General features: G+C 34.6%; 2 protein-coding genes across 2 annotated transcripts; one reads left to right on the top strand and one right to left on the bottom strand.

Annotated features, from left to right (window-relative positions):
- The first annotated feature begins 6,615 nt into the window (after positions 1-6,615).
- LOC145125028 (uncharacterized) lies at positions 6,616-10,904 on the top strand. Its single transcript, XM_079060519.1, has 7 exons — positions 6,616-6,882; positions 7,979-8,013; positions 8,123-8,264; positions 8,357-8,433; positions 8,997-9,638; positions 9,714-9,926; positions 10,404-10,904. The coding sequence occupies exons 1-7, from the start codon at positions 6,810-6,812 to the stop codon at positions 10,641-10,643; spliced, it is 1,422 nt and encodes a 473-aa protein (XP_078916645.1). The 5' UTR covers positions 6,616-6,809; the 3' UTR covers positions 10,644-10,904.
- Positions 10,905-11,489: 585 nt separating this feature from the next.
- On the bottom strand, positions 11,490-13,535 carry LOC145125501 (serine/threonine-protein kinase STY13-like). Its single transcript, XM_079060954.1, has 3 exons — positions 13,298-13,535; positions 12,058-13,037; positions 11,490-11,945 (listed from the first exon to the last, which is right to left on the bottom strand). Exons 2-3 carry the CDS (start codon positions 13,008-13,010, stop codon positions 11,609-11,611), a joined length of 1,290 nt encoding a protein of 429 aa, XP_078917080.1. The 5' UTR covers positions 13,011-13,037; positions 13,298-13,535; the 3' UTR covers positions 11,490-11,608.
- Between the last annotated feature and the right edge of the window lie 7,503 nt (positions 13,536-21,038).

Below are 21,038 nucleotides of genomic sequence, written 5' to 3'. Positions count from 1 at the left end.
CTTATATTATTGAAACGGAGACATATAGTTGTTTTTTACAAGTCGGTTGCGCATTGATAATACGTGAACGCGCCAGTAACTTGATGTTATAAAACGTATTGTTGTATGTGATTTGATGAGTAAATAGTACAAGCATATGAGTCAAAGTTTATCCGTTTCTTTTACCCTAAAAGGGGATAAAAGCGATATATGTGGGCCCCTCGATGATTTAGTGATGACACCCTAAGCGCTTGGCCAAGCCTGGACTGATTTGATTTGTTCAATTAGTCAGTCGTCATAAATCGGAAATCGGGAAACAGAACTTGGACAGAGAGAATGATTATAATCCGTGTCTCATGTCCATAGGATATCTTGTAGAATGGAGGAATATTTGATCACTTATCTAAAGGACGCGTTACTGATAAGATCAGAGTTCGACAGCGACTTTTGAAAGCTATGATTGCTTATCAGATTCTGAAGTCATACTTGCAATAATAGTTATTAGACTTATCCAAATGGGAGACTGTTGGATTAGGTGTCTAAGCCCATAACTATAATTGGTATGTACTTGATTTGATTATGAGCATGATCCTTTTGGGTTGCCTTCACTCATGCAACTTGATAGGATGACTAGTAGAGAGAGAGTAGGATTTATTATATGAATAATAAATTGGTACTCAGAATGATTTTATTAATATATTATAAGATTAATATATTATTTGGAAATCATATTATTAATTATTAATTAATCAGAAATTAATCTAGGATTAATTTTGGGATTAAAGGAACTGACTAATAATGGAGGGGCTGTTTTGCAAATCATTGATAGTTGCAGAACTGGGTTATTGGACTCCTTAATTAGGAGTGGACGAAATCCTATAGGGAGGCCCTATAAATTTCGTCCAAGGCTCATAAGGAGGAGTCCATGGGCTGCTTGGTGCCTAAGCAAGGTATTAGGGTTTCCACCTGAAAACCCTAGCAACCACAGCTTTATAAACCCCCGAATACATGAGGAAATCGGCCTATGCTTGAAATAAAGAAACGCTGGCCGATTTCTAGTGTGTCTCCTTCTCATCCTTTGCATTGAGTGTTTGTGACTCCATTAGAGGTGCAACACTTGGGGCACTACGCTTTCAGAAGTCAAGATCAAGCAAGGATTGTTCTTGTTATTACAGTATAACAAGTGAGGTAATCTTCTAATCCTATTTCATATGTGAATTTCGAAATTGTATGCTAGTATATAGGGTTATTGCTTTGGTGTTCATATTTGTATGTTCAATAGAGAAAAACTAAGATCCAAAGCAATTAGGGTTGCATTATCACATAGGAATGTAGATATGCTCAAAACTCATCAGTTACATAGGAATTGGCCCCTAAATATTAACAAAAACCACGTTTAGATGACAAAAAATAAAGTCATTCTCATCAACATCCATACAAATCCGTTTTTTTGTTCCTTTAAAAACCATTCCAAGCAACAATAAAGGAAATGTGTGAAAAAAGGGAATATACTTTCAAATTTGGTTCCGTTCGGTTTTGGAACTTAAAACTTAGTGTCGGAACCAGAACTGTACCCCTCTTATTCAGTTTAGTTATTGTTTGTATCATGTCCCGTTTTTCGGTTTCGGTTCCAAAACCAAATTCATCCCTTAACCTTTATAAGTATATCTTTCGAAAGAAAAAAACATGTATGTCGAATCTTCGAAATGAAGTTCAAAGGTATAGTACAAATTTTATCAGAAGTTTTCGAACGACAATACAATAAAAGGTGGGTAGACCTATATATGGATGTTATTCGGGTCGGAACTGGATCGAACCGACTCGAACCCGAATAACCCGAAATCCGAATAAGGGTAATTGCATGAACCGAAAACCGGACCAAATAACCAATACGGGTTTGGCTCGGTTCGGGTATTAATCAGTCTGGTTTGGTTATTACCCGAGTAACATGTAGAAGATGACTAATGACCTAATATAGTCGAAAAGAATCGAAAAAACTGTATTAGGATTCTATAACCCGAATAGCTCGAATAACATTTACAATATGATTATAAACATTGTATTTTATGACTTTTGTAGCTTATGATTCCATAAGAAATCTTTTAAAGAAACAAATTTGTTATTAAAAAATGATGTAAAGTATACATAATTGTTTCAATGGTGCAAAAAAATGTTAGATTTGTGTAGTAGGATTGAGTAGGAAGGCGACTTCGGTGATATGATGCAATAGGTTTTTTTTTTCTGTTTTGAACGTACGACTCGATCACATAAGGAGGGACAAGGAAAAACATGATCGAATCGATTGAATGTAGGTCATTTGGTGTTAGGGGTGGCAAATCGGGCAGTCGTTCCGTGTTTTTATCTAACACGACACGACACGAATTGTTTTCCCTCAACCCGAACACGACACGAAACGATGTCGTGTTTGTTTTCGTTAACACGAACACGAAAAAAATAAAAAACACGAACACGAAAAAACCGATAACACGAAATAATTTACCAAAAAAAAAACAATTCCATAATGTCATTCATAGTTCTTGCAAAAAAGTTAAATTAAACATAATAAATACGCATTTAGTGACAGAAAATAACATAAAACGTCATAAAATATTGCTAAATGTCTTCAAGCTTGTGACTCCATTTCTTCATGTGTATCATTGGCATTGCTATCCAACTTCATAACATCTTCTGTAAGATCTTGTAAACATAACTCTTCATCACCTACAAACAATATTAAAAACATATTAAAAAATATTAAATACTTTATACAAATGTTTCAAGAAGAATACAAATTACCTTTAATCCCAAACAACCAATCTTTTGCACAAATTAGAGTTTCAACATTTTCATGTTTCAACGAACTCCGATATTGATCAAGAACACAACCACCATTACTAAATGCTGATTCGGATGCAACCGTGGAGACGGGGATGCTCAAAATATCTCGAGCCATGGAAGCAAGTTCCGGATAACGATATTGATGAGCTTTCCAAAAAGAAAGTACATTTATATCTTCAGTTATGTCACTTCTTGGTTCATCCAGATACATCTCTAATTGCGATTTTTGAGACAAAGCAAACTCCTTAGTTTCATACACTGTGAACTCCTATAAAAACAGAAAATTAATTAGTATAAATTAAAAAACTTATGAAATAAACTAATTATAAAAAACAATTAATTACTAAAAACAACTTCTTACTTGTAGCATTTCTCTCGTGCTTTTACTAAGTGTCGTGTCATCTTTCTTTTTGTAAACACTGTTACTTGAATCACTTGTTGAAACGGTTGATGCTCTATAAGACATGGGTGATTCAATAACGTATTCACCAAATAGATAATGTAACTTCTCCCGAATACAATCACTATGCTCACGAAAACTGCTTCCATAGAGTTTTTTGTAAGTAAACTCAACATATTGCATTTTATAACGTGGATCCAAAACTGCAGCCATGGCCAAAATTGGACTATACTCGGACCAATATTTAGAGAACTTCTCATACATTTTGCAAGCCATTATCTTCATAAACGTATCCGAACTTTCTATTTCTTCTTTTAAAGTTCTTTCAACCGTGGAAACCGAAGGAAAATATAAGTTTGCTGTGCAATACTTATTTCCAGAAAAAATGCATGTGACTTCATAAAATACTTCCAAAAATTTGAAAATCTTTTCTAATTTACCCCATTCTTCATTACTTGGACAATCTAAGTAATTAGAATCACTTAGTGCTAAACGGAAAAAAGCACGACGATAAAAAAGAGCACTTTCAATCATAAGAAAAGTAGCATTCCATCTAGTTGGAACATCTTGTCGTAAGCCTTTTTTTGGATTCAAATTAACCTGTTTCACACAATTCAGAAAGTTTCTTTTCCTTATTGAGGATCCCTTCACGTACTTGATAAATTCTCTAATTTTGACAATCCCTTCATCAATAGCCTTCAAGCCATCTTGCACAACTAAATTCAACACGTGAGCACAACATCGGACATGAAAATAATCCCCGTTACTATGAAGTGCACCTTCATTACATAATTGACCTTTTAGGAGATTGACAAAAGTATCATTACTTGCAGCATTATCTAACGTGATTGTAAACAACTTTTTATCAATCCCCAATTGGTCAATAAAGTAGATATTGTTTCAGTTAAACATACGCCATTATGTGGAGGTGGCATATATTGAAAGTTCAAAATTCTTTTTTGCAACTTCCACTCCTCATCAATAAAGTGAGAAGTAACACACAAGAAACCGTATGTGTTAATAGAAGACCACAAATCAGCAGTTAATGAAATCCGACCAGGAAGTAACTCAAACAATTTCTTGAGTTTTCCTTTTTCTCTTTTAAACAAATTCAACACATCTTCTTTAGCAGTGTTTCTAGTAATTGTGGTAACTTTTTCATTTAAGTAACTAAAGATTTCTCTAATTCCCTCATACTCTACAAACTTAAAGGGAAGGTCGTGCTTGACAATAGCTTCACTAATAAGTTCACGAAATCTTTCGGGTTTAAAAACTGTGGAATTTATTGAAATGGAACCACCTGATTTTGCAAAAATGAATTGTGTTATGTCACTATTGTCCATTCTTGGACACTTTGGAATGTGATTTCTCAAGCTACCTGTCCCATTTATTGTTTCACAAATGTATCTTTTTTTGCACCTATCACATTCAGCCCTTTCCCTACCATCTGTACCAATTGGAAGTCTGGTATAATACTTCCATACCTCAGACCACCTTTCCCTTTCCATTTTTACATGATCTTCTTCACCCTCTACTTTAACATCTACCTCCACAACATCAATGTCATCAGCTTCTTCTTCAAGTTCAACATCCTGAAATAAAAAAGGAGGGTTTGTTTTCAGAAATTATATAATTAAGATGGGGAAAAGTTAAAAAAAATAATGAAATACCTGAGGAGCTACAACAGCAGAATGTGTATCTGTTTTATCAAGCTTTGCCTTTGTCTTATTATGTGTTTTATCAAGCTTTGCCCTCTTCATGTCAATTTCTTATCAAGAAGACTAGAAGTATAAGTAAAATCAGGTATCTCATAAGCAAATATGGAGTAACATAAGAAGTAATCAAGAGAAAAGATGTATACAGTTTCTCCTTATCGCAAAATCAATCAAGAATTATCAATCCAACAATCAAGAAATTAACGCCACATGAAAAAAAATTACCTTTCTTGCGTAGATTGTGGTTGAGATTTGAGAACCAATAAAGCAAGTATATGAGTCGATTGCGATTGTCTGAACGGCTGAACCAGAAGCGAAATTTGTTTAGTAAGCGGTTGTGTTTGAGAAGCAAGAACAGGAAACGGCTAGAGCATTTGGGTTTTGCGATTGCCGATTGTTGACTTGTGGTTGAGAGATGGTAGTTTAAAAACCAATAATGAACTGGAGAATCCTTTAATCGAATCAATTGAGTATGGTTTGCAAATAACACCGCCATCAATGGTTTATGGTTCTACTGAGTATTGAGAATTGGGAAATGGAAAACGCCGATTAAAACTTCTAAGAGTCTGTTGGGTTTTCAAAGAAGCCGATGGAAAGGCCTAGCCTAGGTCTTTAATCCTTTATTGTTTAATTAGTTTAATGCATAAATTTAAATACCTATTATTATTTTTTTATTAAATACCTATTATTCAATAGTGTAAAATGAAATTATCGTGCTATTATCGTTTTAGTATCGTTTTATAGTCGTGTTTCATTTCGTTTTAATACCGTGTTATTGTCGTGTATATATCGTGTTTTAGTCGTGTTGTTATCGTTTCTAATTTCAAACACGAATACGACACGCCACGACGTCGTTTTTTTTAAACAACACGAACACGACACGAACACGAATTCGAATTTCGATTTCGTCCAAATTTCGTTTCGTGTCGTGTATTTTTGTCGTGTCGTGTCGACTTTTGCCACCCCTATTTGGTGTAGCAATAAAGATACGATTAAAAAAATGACTTTTCAAATTCGGGCCGGATATTTAGAACCGAATAAACCGTTATTTGGGTAACTCGAATCGAATAACCCGAAAACCGAATAAACCTATATAAATACCTAAGAACCGAACCGAATTGCTCATTGGGTTCAGTTCAGGTTTCAATTCGGTTTGAATGTTTCTCGTAAAAAAAAAAAAAAAAAATCTAAATTTACATTTTGCTATGTAAGTTTTACATGCCAGACAGTAATATCTTTTATCGATTTTTTACTCCAAAAGCGCTGACGCATATATTTATCTACCGACGCTATCCCCATCGCGTGAATCCCACGCTCATCAAAAAGAACACACAAAACGAATTGCGTGTCGCTCACTCGCCATCAAATCAAGAGAGCTTAAACTGCCAGATTCTACAAAAGCCAAAAGCCCAATGTCCATTCACACGAGATCCTCTGAATTTAAAAGGAAATCGAACCGCCTATATTCATGGTAAAAACTAAATTAAAAAGGTAATAATTAAATCCAGATCAAATACGCATCGGTGGATTGTACAAGCTTCATTGAAGCTTGTACATTATTTAGGAATTTCTATTTAAGTTCTGGAAAAAGACGATACCCTTTCTTTCTTGCTTGACTATATCACGCTTTTACCGATGCATCTGTAAATTTGTATGTTATATACATAAATTTTGTATCTATATATGTATATATATGTATGACCTAAAACCCTTTTTAAAAATTTCTTGCTTTCTTTCTTCTGATTAATTTATTCTCCTAGTGATGATGACGATTTGAGTTCGATGCTTCAATCTTGAGATTCTTTTATGTTCTCTGAATTCTTTTACAAGAGAAAAAGGTTTCTGGTTTGATTTAATCTCAACCAATTGGGGAAATCATGGACGAATCAAGTCAACAGGGACAAGATCGAAGTTCTTCTGCTTCAATTCCAACTCTCCCCTTACATGGTGGTATGTTTTTCTTTCTCATTACTGAATTCTCGATCTTTTAGTTGTTGGTAATTTGAAATTTGAATTTTTAATGTCGATTTTGACACAGGGATGATAAGTTGATTTGATTTGTTCTTTTTTCTCACGAATTTAACTTAGTTTATGTCAATTCCTCTTGTTCGTTATTGCGGTTGTACGATTTGGGAATCTGGTGTTATCACTTACAAATTTAGCATGATTTAAGGTTTTCTTTTTTGTGAATTGGGGTTGAGATTGATCTGGGTTCGCATTTTCAATTGTAGTTAAAATGTGGGTTTTGAATTGACTTTTGTTTTGGGTTCGGATCTTATGTCTGTTTTAGTGCAAACCCTAGAATTCACCCTAAGTTACATTTATATGTATCTATATTTTTTTTTCTTTTCTGAAGATGGTTGATTTTAAGTTATAAGTTTCTGTGTAAACCCTGAATTAGATTTTTAAACTTCATTAAGTGATATCATCAATTAGAAATACTGCAATCATGGGGAATGGATGCTTTATGTCTTTACTCAAGAATTCAAGATTATAGTGGTGTGTTTTCATGTAAAGTTTCTTAAGTGGTATTCCTTTTTCACTCGGTGATCAATTTAAGTTGCTAACTCGTGATGTGATTAAATATAATTAAAATTATATCCAAACACAAGGGTAAAATAGTCATTTACTCTAATAACAAATAAATAGTGATTTCTAAGTTCAAAATATAACTGTTCTTAAATAAACAGTACGGTACAAGAACATATCTAAACACAAGGGTAAAATGGTCATTTATTTTCATTCAAGAACATATCTAAACACAAGGGTAAAATGGTCATTTATTTTCATTCAGACCATTCAAAGAAAGAGTCTTTTTGTTTAAGTGTCAGAAATCACAGACTCTGATAATCATTGTTCTACCTTTTTGGATGAGACTAACAGCTGCAGTTTTTGTTTCATTGACATCTGTTCTTGACATTACATCTAACACATTACAAGTTCTATCTCTGAACTGCTAACTCTCTTGTCCATTACATCTAACACATTACAACATGTTCTATCTCTGAACTGCTAACTCTCTGACAAATTCTGACACTTGAAACAGGTGATGGTCCTTCGGCTGATAACCGACTAAATAAGGTTTTTTTTTTTTTCAACTTTAAAGCTTTTATTCATGATCTTTTTAAAATTTCTTTTTTTTTCTTAGCTTAAATAACATGTTATATTAATACATTATTTTTATTTTCAGCGGAAAAATGAAACAACTGTTTCTTTGAATCCTTCTGTTGATGCAGCCAACCAATCAGAAGCCTGGAATATGAGTCGAGCTCATACCCCTGTGATCTCATCAAACACTTACATTGCTCCAGAACAAACATACTATTATGGAGGTCAGTTTACAAAAAAAAAAAAAGAAAAAAAAAATCAGTTTTACTTTGGGGATTTTAAAATTTTGACTTAATTATCTTGTAAATTTAATCAGGTTATGATGATGGATTGATTAATTGGGGAGAAGGTTCGAATTATGTTCATACTAACAATTTGCAAATTATGTCCCCGGTAAGAGTCCATTTGTCATTATAAAGCATTTACATTTTTCTTTAGGTTAAAGTTAAATGCACATATGAAGAAAATGTTTCACATGTCTTTTTATAAATTTATGCAACAAAATGGTTCTTTAAACAAAATATGCATCCATGTTTCATTTTCAGATCAAAATATGCAACATTGTAACTAGGACACATTTATGCAATAATGTTTCACTTTTTTTTTTTACCGATTTATGCAATAATGTTTCAATGTTTTACCAATTTATGCCACTAACATGAATTATGCAACCATAACTAGTTAACAAGTTATGAGTGAAATATTGTGTATTTTCTGTCCTAAATATGTAACCACTTTTCACTCCACAAAAAACTTATTTATGCGACAATATTTCACTTTTTAGTGATTTATGCTATAATGTTTCAATCTCTTACTATTTTATGCAAGTGACACGAATTATACAACCATATTTCATATTAAAAACCACTTTATTGCATAATTACACATTTAACCCTTTTCTTTTCGATTCATAAAACTAACCGTATTTTCTCCACCTTTTTGTTGACCTAATTCAGGCAATCTACAACGATAATTCCTCTCTTCTATATCATCCCGCTTTCACATGCGACACCCAAATCGCATACGCTCAATTCCCACAAATCGCAAGTCAACTATCACCAATAATGATCGATGGTCAACTCTATTCACCACATCAACTCCCAATTTCTCCATCATACTACTCGCAACCAATTTCACCAACCGATTATTATCTACAATACCCCGGAAATAACAATCTTGGATTCTACAAATTCCCTAACGAAATCACCCAATGTGAACCCGTATCAACCCAGTCGACCCCAGTGGGCATACTTGGCCCATATCATGGTTCTTATGAAGCGAGCCGGGTCGACAAAAATAGGGACCGAGTCGACTCGGTTAACTCGGTTAGCTTGAGCGCGACTACAAGTGATAGGAACCGAGGACCAAGGGCATTGAAACCGAAGGGAAGAACAACGGGTGAGCATATGTCAAATGAAGATTTTGTTACAACTTATGAAAAGGCGAAATTTTTTGTGATTAAATCTTTTAGTGAAGATAATGTTCATAGAAGTATAAAGTATGGTGTTTGGGCAAGTACCCCACTTGGGAATCGAAAGCTAGATGCTGCATTTAAAGAAGCAAAGGAGTACGCTTCTGGGGTTTTTCTCTTTTTTTCGGTGGGTTTTTAGTTTTTGTGTTAATTCTTGGATAATTTGTTTTTGTAGATTATTTTATGATTGAAATTGTTGTAGGTGAATGCGAGTGGACAGTTTTGTGGGGTTGCTGAGATGATTGGAGGTGTGGATTTTGAGAAAGATGCGGATTATTGGCAGCAGGATAGATGGAGTGGGCAGTTTCGGGTTAAATGGCATATTATTAAAGATGTCCCAAATAGTCGATTTAGACATATTCTTCTTGAAAATAATGATAATAAGCCTGTCACTCATAGCCGAGACTCACAAGAGGTATTTTGATTTTGATGATGAAGGGCATTTATGTCTTTTGCACAAACAAAAGATCGAAAAGGGGTCATGTCTTTGTCCTCCCATCTTGTTCCAACTTTTTGGGTGGGACAAAGTTTGCAATTTTTGTCCTTTAGACAATGAGTCTGTGTCCTCCTTTTTTGGGACGAGAAGGGCATTTTTGTCTTTTGCACAAACGAGATATTGAGAGTCGGGTCACAATCCCATCTTGTTCATTGTTTTGAGTCAGACAAGAGATTTTAATTTTTGTCCCATTGACATCGGTCCAATGGTGAGGACATTTACGTCTTTTGCACAGATGAGATCAAGAGTCGAGTTATTGTCGCACTTTTTTTGTGGGACATTTTTTTTTCTTATTGATAGTTCACAGTTTAATGCATGTTAAACACAGTATAAGACTTTATTATAATCAATGTTTGATCTTGGAAGGTTTTAAAGTTTTTTGATCACTTTGTGTAGGTGAATCTTGAAGAGGGTAACACAATGTTGAAAATCTTTAAAGAACATGATGCGGATACATCAATCTTGGATGATTTTAATTTTTACGATGAACGTGAGAAGTCTTTGCAAGAAAAGAGAACTAAGGAACAAGTTTTTTCTACCAAAAACACCATTGATGATGCTTCAATAAATCACCTTTCTGATAGAGTTGCTAACTCTCTCCAATTAGAAAAGCACAATGAGGTTACTAAATCTTAAACTAACCCTTTTCACTAGTTTGAAGGCCTTTCCTACTTTTATTTTGACTTTTGTCAAAACCTTTTGGTTCTTCAACCCTTTGTTATATTTCTAGCGGTAGGAGGTGGTGGTGGTTGTGATTAGAGGTGGTTGAAGCCAATTCCATTGTAATTTGAGTAGTTATGACAGGGTGGTTGTTGAGTTGCTACCCAAACAAGTGTAACATTATCGGTTAAAGGAAACGATCAAAATGGTTATCTAACAGTTTTCTTATCTGTTTAATCTATGATGAGTCTGGTGTAAGTTGTCTTCATTAACAAAATGGTATTAAAGTTTTTTAACAACTTGTTCGATACAAAATAATAGAAAAATTAGAACACGAATGTACATAGAAAACTCCAAAACCAAAGAAAAAAATCACAGATTTCTTAGGAGAAGAATTCACTATATATTTTAAATCATATGGACTAAAACTCTCAAACCAACCCTCCATTAGAGATTCAATTTACACCTTTCTAAATTTCAAAACTCCAAAACAAATGAACAAAAAAACTAATATCTTGATTGGGTATTTTGAAACAAAAGCCTTAAGGCTATTTTTAAGCATGTCATTTGGCCAATGTTTGAAAGACTAATCGATAAAATAACTATAGATGAAAACTAACTTTTTATTAATAAAAAATGACGTTTGATAAAAAGAATGAAATATATAAAATCATATAAAAAGGGATACAGAAGATTGAGTTTTTTATAATTAATAAAAAAATATAGTTAAGAGAATTTTAAAAAAATTCAATAAACTTGTTGAAACTATTACTTTGAAATGTAAACATAGCTCCCACAAAACAAGAAGATCATCATGCTTCATATCACAATTTCCTTTCTTTTTATCAACGTATATATAGAAAGAAATCATCCTTTAAATACAATATATAAAATAAAACCACTTCTATCTTCTTTATCTTTAAAAAGTCTTACATTACATATCAATCAATTGTCATGGGTACACAACAGCTTCTAAACCGAGCCTTCCTAACAGATGTCACAACCTCAATTTCAGCCTTTTCCAACATTTTAACAACTTCACTGAAATCTGGCCTCACACGTGGGTCCACATCCCAACAACGTGTCATTATTTCACAAAGAACCGGAAGACAATCATCCGGAATAGCCGGACGAATACCTTTATTCACAACAGCAAATGCAGCTTGTATATCTGTAAGATTATGATATGGTACCTTCCCTGTTATAAGTTCCCATAACACAATCGCAAAGCTATACACATCCACTTTTTGGGTATAAGGCCTATGCTGAATCATCTCCCTACATAAAATAATTACCAAATTAAAGCAATACCATTTCTAGAAATTATCATTACTAAAAAAATACATTTTTTTTTTTTTAATTTTAAAATTGAAAGTTTAAGTAAACTTACGGAGCCATCCACCGATATGTCCCCATTTCGGGTGTCATACCTTCGGTCCTCACCTCAATCCTCGCAATACCAAAATCCGCAATCTTAATCGATTGATCTTTTGAAATCAAAAGATTATCCGATTTCAAATCCCGATGAATCACTCCAACCCCATGAACATACTCCATCCCTTTAGCCACATCCGCCGCCTGTTTCACCGCCAATCTGAGCGGCACCGCCCTATTCTGCCGCCTGTTCAAAAACTGCCGAACCGAACCACCCCTCGCATACTCCGTCACAATACACCACACCATCGGTTTATGACACCCTCCGATGAATCTAACAATATTCGGATGGTTTAATCCTGCAAGCATCTTCACTTCCTGTTGAAATTGTTTCTCCATGACGTTTGCATTTGCCAATTGTTTCTCCATGAGGCTTGCATTTGTTACATCTAAATTCTCTTCTGGTTTTTCCAAAAGCTTTATCGCAACATCTTCGCCATTGTAGATCCCTTTATAAAGCTTCCCGAAAGCACCTTGAGCAAAAGCGGGACCCATGTTGAGTTTCTTAAGCTCAATGGTCCATTTTTCATAGTTTTGTAGACCTTTTGTAGGGAAACGAGGATCTAGTAAGGCTTGAGCCAATGCATCAGGGGTTGAGGTTGACCCATTTGGGATTCTTGTTCTTCCTCTGTTGTTAACAACACTATGGCCAACGCTATTAGTATATGGATTTGAACCATGGTTAGGTAAAAGGAACATTCGAGTGTTGGAACCATTAGAGGAGTTATTTGATCCCACACTGCTGTTGTCGATGGAAAATGCTATTGAACCTCCATTGTTGCTCATGTTCAAGCTAATGAAGCTTTCCATTGACATGTTTTCATTGAGCTTGAGGTGGAATTCTTGTGTCATGTCTTGGAAATTGTTGTTTAGGCCGATGAAGCCTGTAATTTTTTTATCCTCCTTCATTATCAGCTTCTTTTGGATCAATCAGACCTAAAATCAATCAATTTCGTGTGAAATTTAGTGAAAGGAACAAATCATCGGTTCAGAAAAGGAAAGGAAAAATATAAAAATCTTGGTTTCACACACCAGTCGTACGGAAAGACAAAACGAAGACTTTTAAACAGATGAAAAATCGATCAAAATCCTCCATTTTACAGTCAACGTAATGAAAGTTTAGGAAAAATACAAGAAAAAGTTTCAAATTGAACGATGATTCATGAAGATATACAATCATACGAAGCATGTATTACCAAAAGCGCAGGTGAAGGATTGTCTGATTGAGGAAGTTCCACGTTATCAGCAAGACTTTTCTCCTTTCTTCATTCGGAGATTGAAAGATGATCAAGAGCTGTGAATGGATGATTTTGCAGAATCGATGGAGTTAACGATGTTTGTGAGTGAACTTTTTCTTTTTGGGGACGACGATGACGACGAAAACACGGTGAGCCTACAGAGGTCCAAGAAGAAGACGAGGAATCGTTATTAAATCGGATCATATAAATATACGATCTATAAAGCTTTTTTTAGTCTAAAGAATTTTGTTTTACCTGATTAAATAATAATATAATTAATATTTAATATATTAAATAATATATTAAAATATATGATCAATAAATATAATAATACAATTAATATTTATTATATTATCCATTCCCGACTAATCAAGCGATTACCAAATATAAATCTTTATACTATGCATTGTAAATGGTTTAATCCTGTTATTTTCACTACTATACTATAGGTTTTAATGCAACTCAATGTAATAACAAGATCTGAGTTTTTAAAATGTTGTTCACTGCATTCTTTTTTTGTTAAAAGGGCAGAATAGTCATTTAAAACTGCTAATATGATAGTAGTCAGGGGCAATATGGTCATTTTGGATATGTGGGACAATATTGATGTGTGTATGTTACTTGAATAGCATCCCACTTCCATTAAACATAAACTTTGTGATCTACTTTCATTTTAAGTCATAACTGCTTTGACTTGTAAGGATTGCAGTTTTTAGACTTTGATACATGTCTAAAAGATCTACAACATGGCTATTCTTCACATCTTCAAATGCCAGCAAGGCAAGCTCTCTCCAACTCTTCTAGAAAGCTTTGCTGTAATTGTGGGAGTTTATTAGATGAAGGGCATTTTGGGCATATTAAATATTAGTATAACCCATAAATTTACCATTTTTGTTGGGATAAAAGTGTCGGAGAAAAATGACATTCTTTATCAAATCACAAAGTGTGTCACATAAACCCTTGAGACCTTTAACAATATTATACCATGCATCCTATGACAATCCAAAATTAAAAAATTAAGGCTCTCTTTTAATTTAGAATTTATATATCAAATTGGCAACAGGCAACCAAGAAATGTTATAGTAACAGGACTTTTGTACTCTTTTATAACATTTTGTAATTCCTTTTTATACATTTTGTAATTACTAATTTGTGATTCTTATTTCATGAATCACTTGATCTACAAAAATGGTCTACAATTATGATATACTATAGGTTTGTATAAGTCATATTTTATATAAGTCAATGTTTATTATTGGTCTACAATTACGATTTATTGTAGTTCTTTAAATATGGTTTTGCAAAATTGTCACAACTAGCCTTTTTGGCTAGGAAATTCCGTCCTCAAGTAAGCAAGGACTATTGTGAGACTTGGCTAACACTTCTAAGTGTACAATATGAGTTCCTAATGAGCCATGAAGTGTTAGAATGAATTCTCTCCAAGTATGTGAAATCTCTCCCAAATCTCTCCAAGTATGTGAAATCTCTCCCAATTCTCTCCAAGTATGTGAAATCTCTCCCAAATCTCACCCATATGTGAAATCTCTCAAAATATGTGAAATCTCTCCAAGTATGTGAAATCTCTCCCAAATCTCTCCAAGTATGTGAAATCTCTCCCAAATCTCTCCCATATGTGAAGTCTCTCCAAGTATGTGAAATCTCTCCCAAATCTCTCCCATATGTGAAGTCTCTCCAAGTATGTGAAATCTCTCCCAAATCTCTCCAACTATGTGGAATCTCACCCAAATCTCATCAAGCACCTTCCTTAGTCGAAATCAGCTCAAAACCGGAAGAGGAAACCCAAAAGGACCCTCTTCGTCCGGAACCCTCTTGGTCCTGAACCTCTTGGCCGGAACCCTCTTGGACCTGAACCTCTCGTCCGGAATCCTCTTGGACCTGAACCTCTCGTCCGGAATCCTCTTGGACCTGAACCTCTCGTCCGGAATCCTCTTGCTCCTAAACCCTCTTGCTCCTGAACCCTCTTGCTCCGGAACTCTCATAGTCCGGAACCCTCTTAGTCCGGACACCTTCTAAGGAACCGAGAAGGTTCTCACCTTCGGAACACCCCTGCTTCGGACCTCCTTATTGCTCTGGAAGGTGCAAGCTTCGGATGACCTCGCCTAAGACTCCTTCGGAATCCTTAGCCAACCTTCGCATCTTCGGTCCGGACACCAGACTTCGCATGGGCTTCGGAACTTGGCTGTGACTCCGGAATTTGGAGAAGAGCTTCGGAACTCGCCCAGCACCTCCGGAAATTGTAATACAGCTTCGGAATTCACATAATGCCTCCGGAATTCATCCTTTAGCTCCGGATTTTGGACTATTTCGGACCTTTTCTCCATTTTGGGGTATTTTGGGGTCGGGAATCCCACCAAACTCGTGTTTTCTTAACTAAGACCCCTAAAACCTCTATTTTATACCAAATTTAATTATTTAAATTATATTTACATAAGAATAAAAGGTTTAGGATGTAGGAAAACCTTATCCTAAATCAAGAAAAGGACAAGGAAGTTTGACTTTGTGATTTGATGAAGTTCTCATTTCCCATGTAAATCACAGTATTCCATGCTTTACCCACCAAATATCCATACATGGACCACCAGATCCCCATGCACCAAAGATTCCCTCCCTTTTTCATCCTCAAAGCAACGTCAGTAAGGAGTTCAGACTTCACATTTTCTCTCACTCCTCTCATTTTCTCTAAAAAATTCACTTCAAGAGCAAGAACAAGATCTTGCTGAAAACAAAATTCTCGATTTCTCCCTGGAGTTGTAAGGTAAATTCCTCCACCCATCTAATATTTTATAATATTTCAAGATGAATCCATATTATTTTATTCATAATAATATGTGATGATCATCCTTAGGAAAACATCCCTCCCAGGGAAGTTCCTCATCTCAGCCAAAGTTTAGACTTGTAATCTCCACTCCATCACTCCAAACAACTCCTCAACTAACTCAAGGTGAGCTTCATACCCCACCTTTTCAATGTTTTAATGTTTTTGGGGGAGAGTACAAGTCAAATCTTGCCTAAATACTTGAATAATTGCATGTGTACGTATGTTTGTATGTGTGTGTGAAATATTATTAAATTAATATTTTAGTAATATCCTCATGAACGTAAGATTTCACAACTTCATAAGAAACAGAAGATACTTTGTGTACAAAAGAGCCTCCCAACTATTGGATGTGTCCAACTTAAGCCCTTTATCTATGCTTTCATGTCTAGAAATAAAACTTATAAAAAGTAACCTTGATAAGTTGACACTATTTCTAGTGATTTTCAAAAATGGGAACTTTGTGACTATTTTGCAAACTGTCAGGGAGTATTTTATAAATATTCAATATAAAAGTTTGCGTCAAGAAAATACACAAATGGAGCCTTTATGACAGAAATATTTGCATGTCATAAACTGCTGTCGTAAAACCTCCAACAACATAAGTAATGTTCTATATGTCATAAAACAGAAAATGCGTGTCATAACCGGCAGTTATAAATTTATACAAATTATAACTTGACACTTTTTCTCTTGACTAAAATGACTTATTTTTCAATAAACGAAAAGGAACGAACACGAGCACCTAGTTAACGAGCACAATCAACGATATGGAACGAGAACGATATTTTTATTCAATAAGTACGAATTTCATTATTTATCTAACAAATAATGGATCTCTAACGATTGCTCAAAAGGTTGTTAATATTCTAGTCAGACAAATCTCAAAAGTACCTAAATATAAAAATATTAGTGTACGTCTAAATCCTATAAGGAGTTATAGCCAGAGTATCCTAAAGGGAGAGAGCGAGAATTTGTGTATAGATCTATACGGGGTTGACACCCCCGCACCTTCGCTGTTCGCTACAGCTAGACAGGCCAGTCTAGGGTGACAAATGTCTTTTCCAAACCGAGGGCGCCTGAGAAACGCCAAAACAGGCACTCCGTCAGATTAGTATGGTTATAACGGTTCACTAGAATATGTTATATTAACTAGAAATTTATGTAAGGAAAACCTCATAAATAAATTTTGGCACGTTGTGTCGACTGTCCTACACGTGATAAGTGATGGTCCGCATTTATTGCGTTGACTGTCCTTTTTCATAGCGTAGAATGTCCACAATTGCCATGTTGATTCTTTCTCCTAACAAGTATAGAGTCGTAATACTGCTATTTTACAAAATAAAAAGCGTAGGACTCTATGGAAAACGTTTGTATACGATTTTGAAAACGATAATCTAACCCACACATGTACATAGTTGGAACTAGAACTTACGAATATTTTATAACAGAAAACATAGGATTTTCTGGAGAAAACGATTTTCTACGATTTCGATAACGATAAACTAGAACGCACACTCAATTTTACTCGATAAGAGGAACAAGATTTTCAACCATATTCTCTTTTTGAAAATAAGGGATTTTTCTGGAAACGGTTGACTATTACTATTGAAAAGAACTATTCTCGTACACAGCTCGCTTTTACAAATCACACTACTTTTCAAAATCACTCCTTATAAGGAAGAATAAAAGTAATGACATGCACACATATATTCATGATTTTCAAGGCAAGACTTCAAACGATTTCATAGAAAATATCGGATTTTCTGAAAGTACAATACGAACGATTCTAAACAAGTGTAAACGATTTTATACAAAAATGCTTATGAACTCACCAACTTTTTAGTTGACGCTTTTCAAAACGACTTGTATTCTCAGGGATCTAGTAAGCAGGTAACAAGGGACGCGGATGCAAGACTTTTAGCTGTAGCTTGGATTTTTCTGCTTATGTCTTTTTTGTGTAACTCGAAGAACAAATACAATATGTAAACAATGTAAGTTTGTTATCTCAATGTATGATGTTTGGATTGCTCTGTTTCATTTATATTCAATTGTTATGATACTGCACAATGAAGTCACCTGCCTCCGGACGTTTCCGCCGTCTGGTCCGGGTGTGTGACAAAAATTAAGAAAATAAATTAACTTATTTTTATGATCTAATCTTTTGATGTATATATCTTTTTTCCAAAACATAAATTGTGTAATCGTAGTTATGATATTTATACAGTTTGAACCATTCTACTTTGCATCTTATTAGGTCACCTCCATTGATTCAATACAAAACTATTCTTATTTGTCATGTCAATGTCAATATAAATAGTAAATACCTATGTATTTTCAATATAAAGAATATCACCAATTAGTAATAAAAAAATCATAAATAAGGGGCTGTGAAACTTTGTATGTTGGAATATAAATATAAATGTAAAATGATTTGTTTCTTTCTTGAGCTTGGGTTTGAACTTGAAATTTAAGGATCAATCGAGTTAAGCTTAACCTTGGAATTTAAAGATTGACCAAGTCGAGTTTCAAGCTTCAATTTTTTTTATTCAAGTCGAGCTTGAGCTTTACACTGTAAACGACTCGAATCCGCTCGATTACTCCCCAACTTTAATACTTTTTTTTTATTGGAGTCAAGCTTGTATGCAAAGTATAATGTTCTATGTGAAAGGATTTATGTTTATTGTTTGGAATTTTTTTGGTGCTTTGTAATTTTTTTTTAATTATTCAACAAGTTGATTCAGATATTATATCAAACCGGGACACATTAGCCCAACAAACTATTTCGAACTTACCCATTCAATCCCAAAATGCTTTTTAGGATTTTATGGGGGCATAAAGTAGATGTCTACCTGCTTTTTTGGTCCCTACCAGTGCTGCTATATCAGCAGGTTTCAACCAAATAATCAAACTTAAAAGTCAAAATTAAGATTTCATGTAACACAACCCACTTTAAATAATCCGACTTCACAAACCTCGTCTCAGGGAAGAAACCAAACGGCATCCTCCTATGTCTCAATGACAATCAGACCATTCAATACACCTTTCTTAGTGCTAGGTTTCCTGGACAAACAAATTCAACAAAATTGAAGAAAAAACCTTCGCAAAAAACCTTTATGCTCATGTTAAAGAAGAAAAATAAGCGAAAGATTTTGCAATCTTATATCCAACATCTTTACAGAGCTTCGGAAGATATTGAGTTGAGATGTAAGGAACTAAAGTTGTACATGAACTCAAAGACGCTATCATGGTGGAGGTCCGTTTGATTATCTCATCCCGACTACCCTCGACACAATAATGATGGATTCAGATCTAAAAAAGAAGGTAAAATCCGATTTCGAGGCTTTTCTCAAATCCAAACAGTATTATCACCGACCAAGACGTGTTTTGAAGCGGGGCTATCTCCTCTACGACCATCTGGTACCGGAAAGTCCTGTTTCATCACCGCTATGGCCAAATTCTTGCTTATGATGTTTATGATGTCGACCTCTCAAAAGTAGTAGACGGTTGCGTTTTTGAAAATTCTTTTATTACAAACTACAAGAAAGTCAATTGTCGTGGTTGAAGATCTGGACTGGTTTATGACTTCGAAGGAGATTAGATCAATCCCAAAATCTTGAAGATGATACCCGTAAACTTACAAAAATCGAGACAGTGGGGCAACCATAGTATTTGAGCTTCGATGGAAGAAGAAGATGTGTGTGGGTTTTTTTCTCTACCGGAGAGAGAGAGAGAGAGAGAGAGAGAGAGAGAGATTTAACTGAAATGCAGAAACAAGCGAACAAGAAGGATGTTCAATAGCAAACTTGTTTGCTGACGTGGCTTATAAAACCTGCTATATCAGGTAGCATAGACCAAAAAAGCAAGTGGACATCTACTTTATGCTCCCATAAAGCAGCACAAAAAAATTTGGGACTGAATAGGTAAATTCAAAATACTTTGTTGGGCTAATATATCATTTCTCCAAAGTTAAAATGATAATTCTAATCGTTAGCACAACCATTTGTAAATCTAAACAAGGAGCATGTTTTTATTTAGAGCATTAAATCATTATGATATGAATCATTCAAATGTCAACCTCTTTCCTTTCCCTCTTGTGTAACAATGCCTTTCCCTCTTGTGTAACAATTCTAGATACACCCTAAAATATTACACCAAAATTCATTTAATTTATATGGATCACACCCGTTGTGATAATGCTATAGCTCCATGTGGTTGTTTTGTTCAAAACTAGGGAGAATAGATCAATCCCAAAATCTTGAAGATGATACCCGTAAACTTACAAAAATCGAGACAGTGGGGCAACCATAGTATTTGAGCTTCGATGGAAGAAGAAGATGTGTGTGGGTTTTTTTCTCTACCGGAGAGAGAGAGAGAGAGAGAGAGAGAGAGAGAGAGATTTAACTGAAATGCAGAAACAAGCGAACAAGAAGGATGTTCAATAGCAAACTTGTTTGCTGACGTGGCTTATAAAACCTGCTATATCAGGTAGCATAGACCAAAAAAGCAAGTGGACATCTACTTTATGCTCCCATAAAGCAGCACAAAAAAATTTGGGACTGAATAGGTAAATTCAAAATACTTTGTTGGGCTAATATATCATTTCTCCAAAGTTAAAATGATAATTCTAATCGTTAGCACAACCATTTGTAAATCTAAACAAGGAGCATGTTTTTATTTAGAGCATTTAAATCATTATGATATGAATCATTCAAATGTCAACCTCTTTCCTTTCCCTCTTGTGTAACAATGCCTTTCCCTCTTGTGTAACAATTCTAGATACACCCTAAAATATTACACCAAAATTCATTTAATTTATATGGATCACACCCGTTGTGATAATGCTATAGCTCCATGTGGTTG

Source organism: Lactuca virosa, chromosome 7 (genome assembly GCF_052849685.1).
Source record: "Lactuca virosa cultivar CGN04683 chromosome 7, Lactuca_virosa_CGN04683_v6, whole genome shotgun sequence".
NCBI classification, from domain to species: Eukaryota; Viridiplantae; Streptophyta; class Magnoliopsida; order Asterales; family Asteraceae; genus Lactuca; species Lactuca virosa.
Note: the sequence above shows the minus strand (reverse complement) of the source record. Positions and strands in the feature narration are given on the sequence as shown.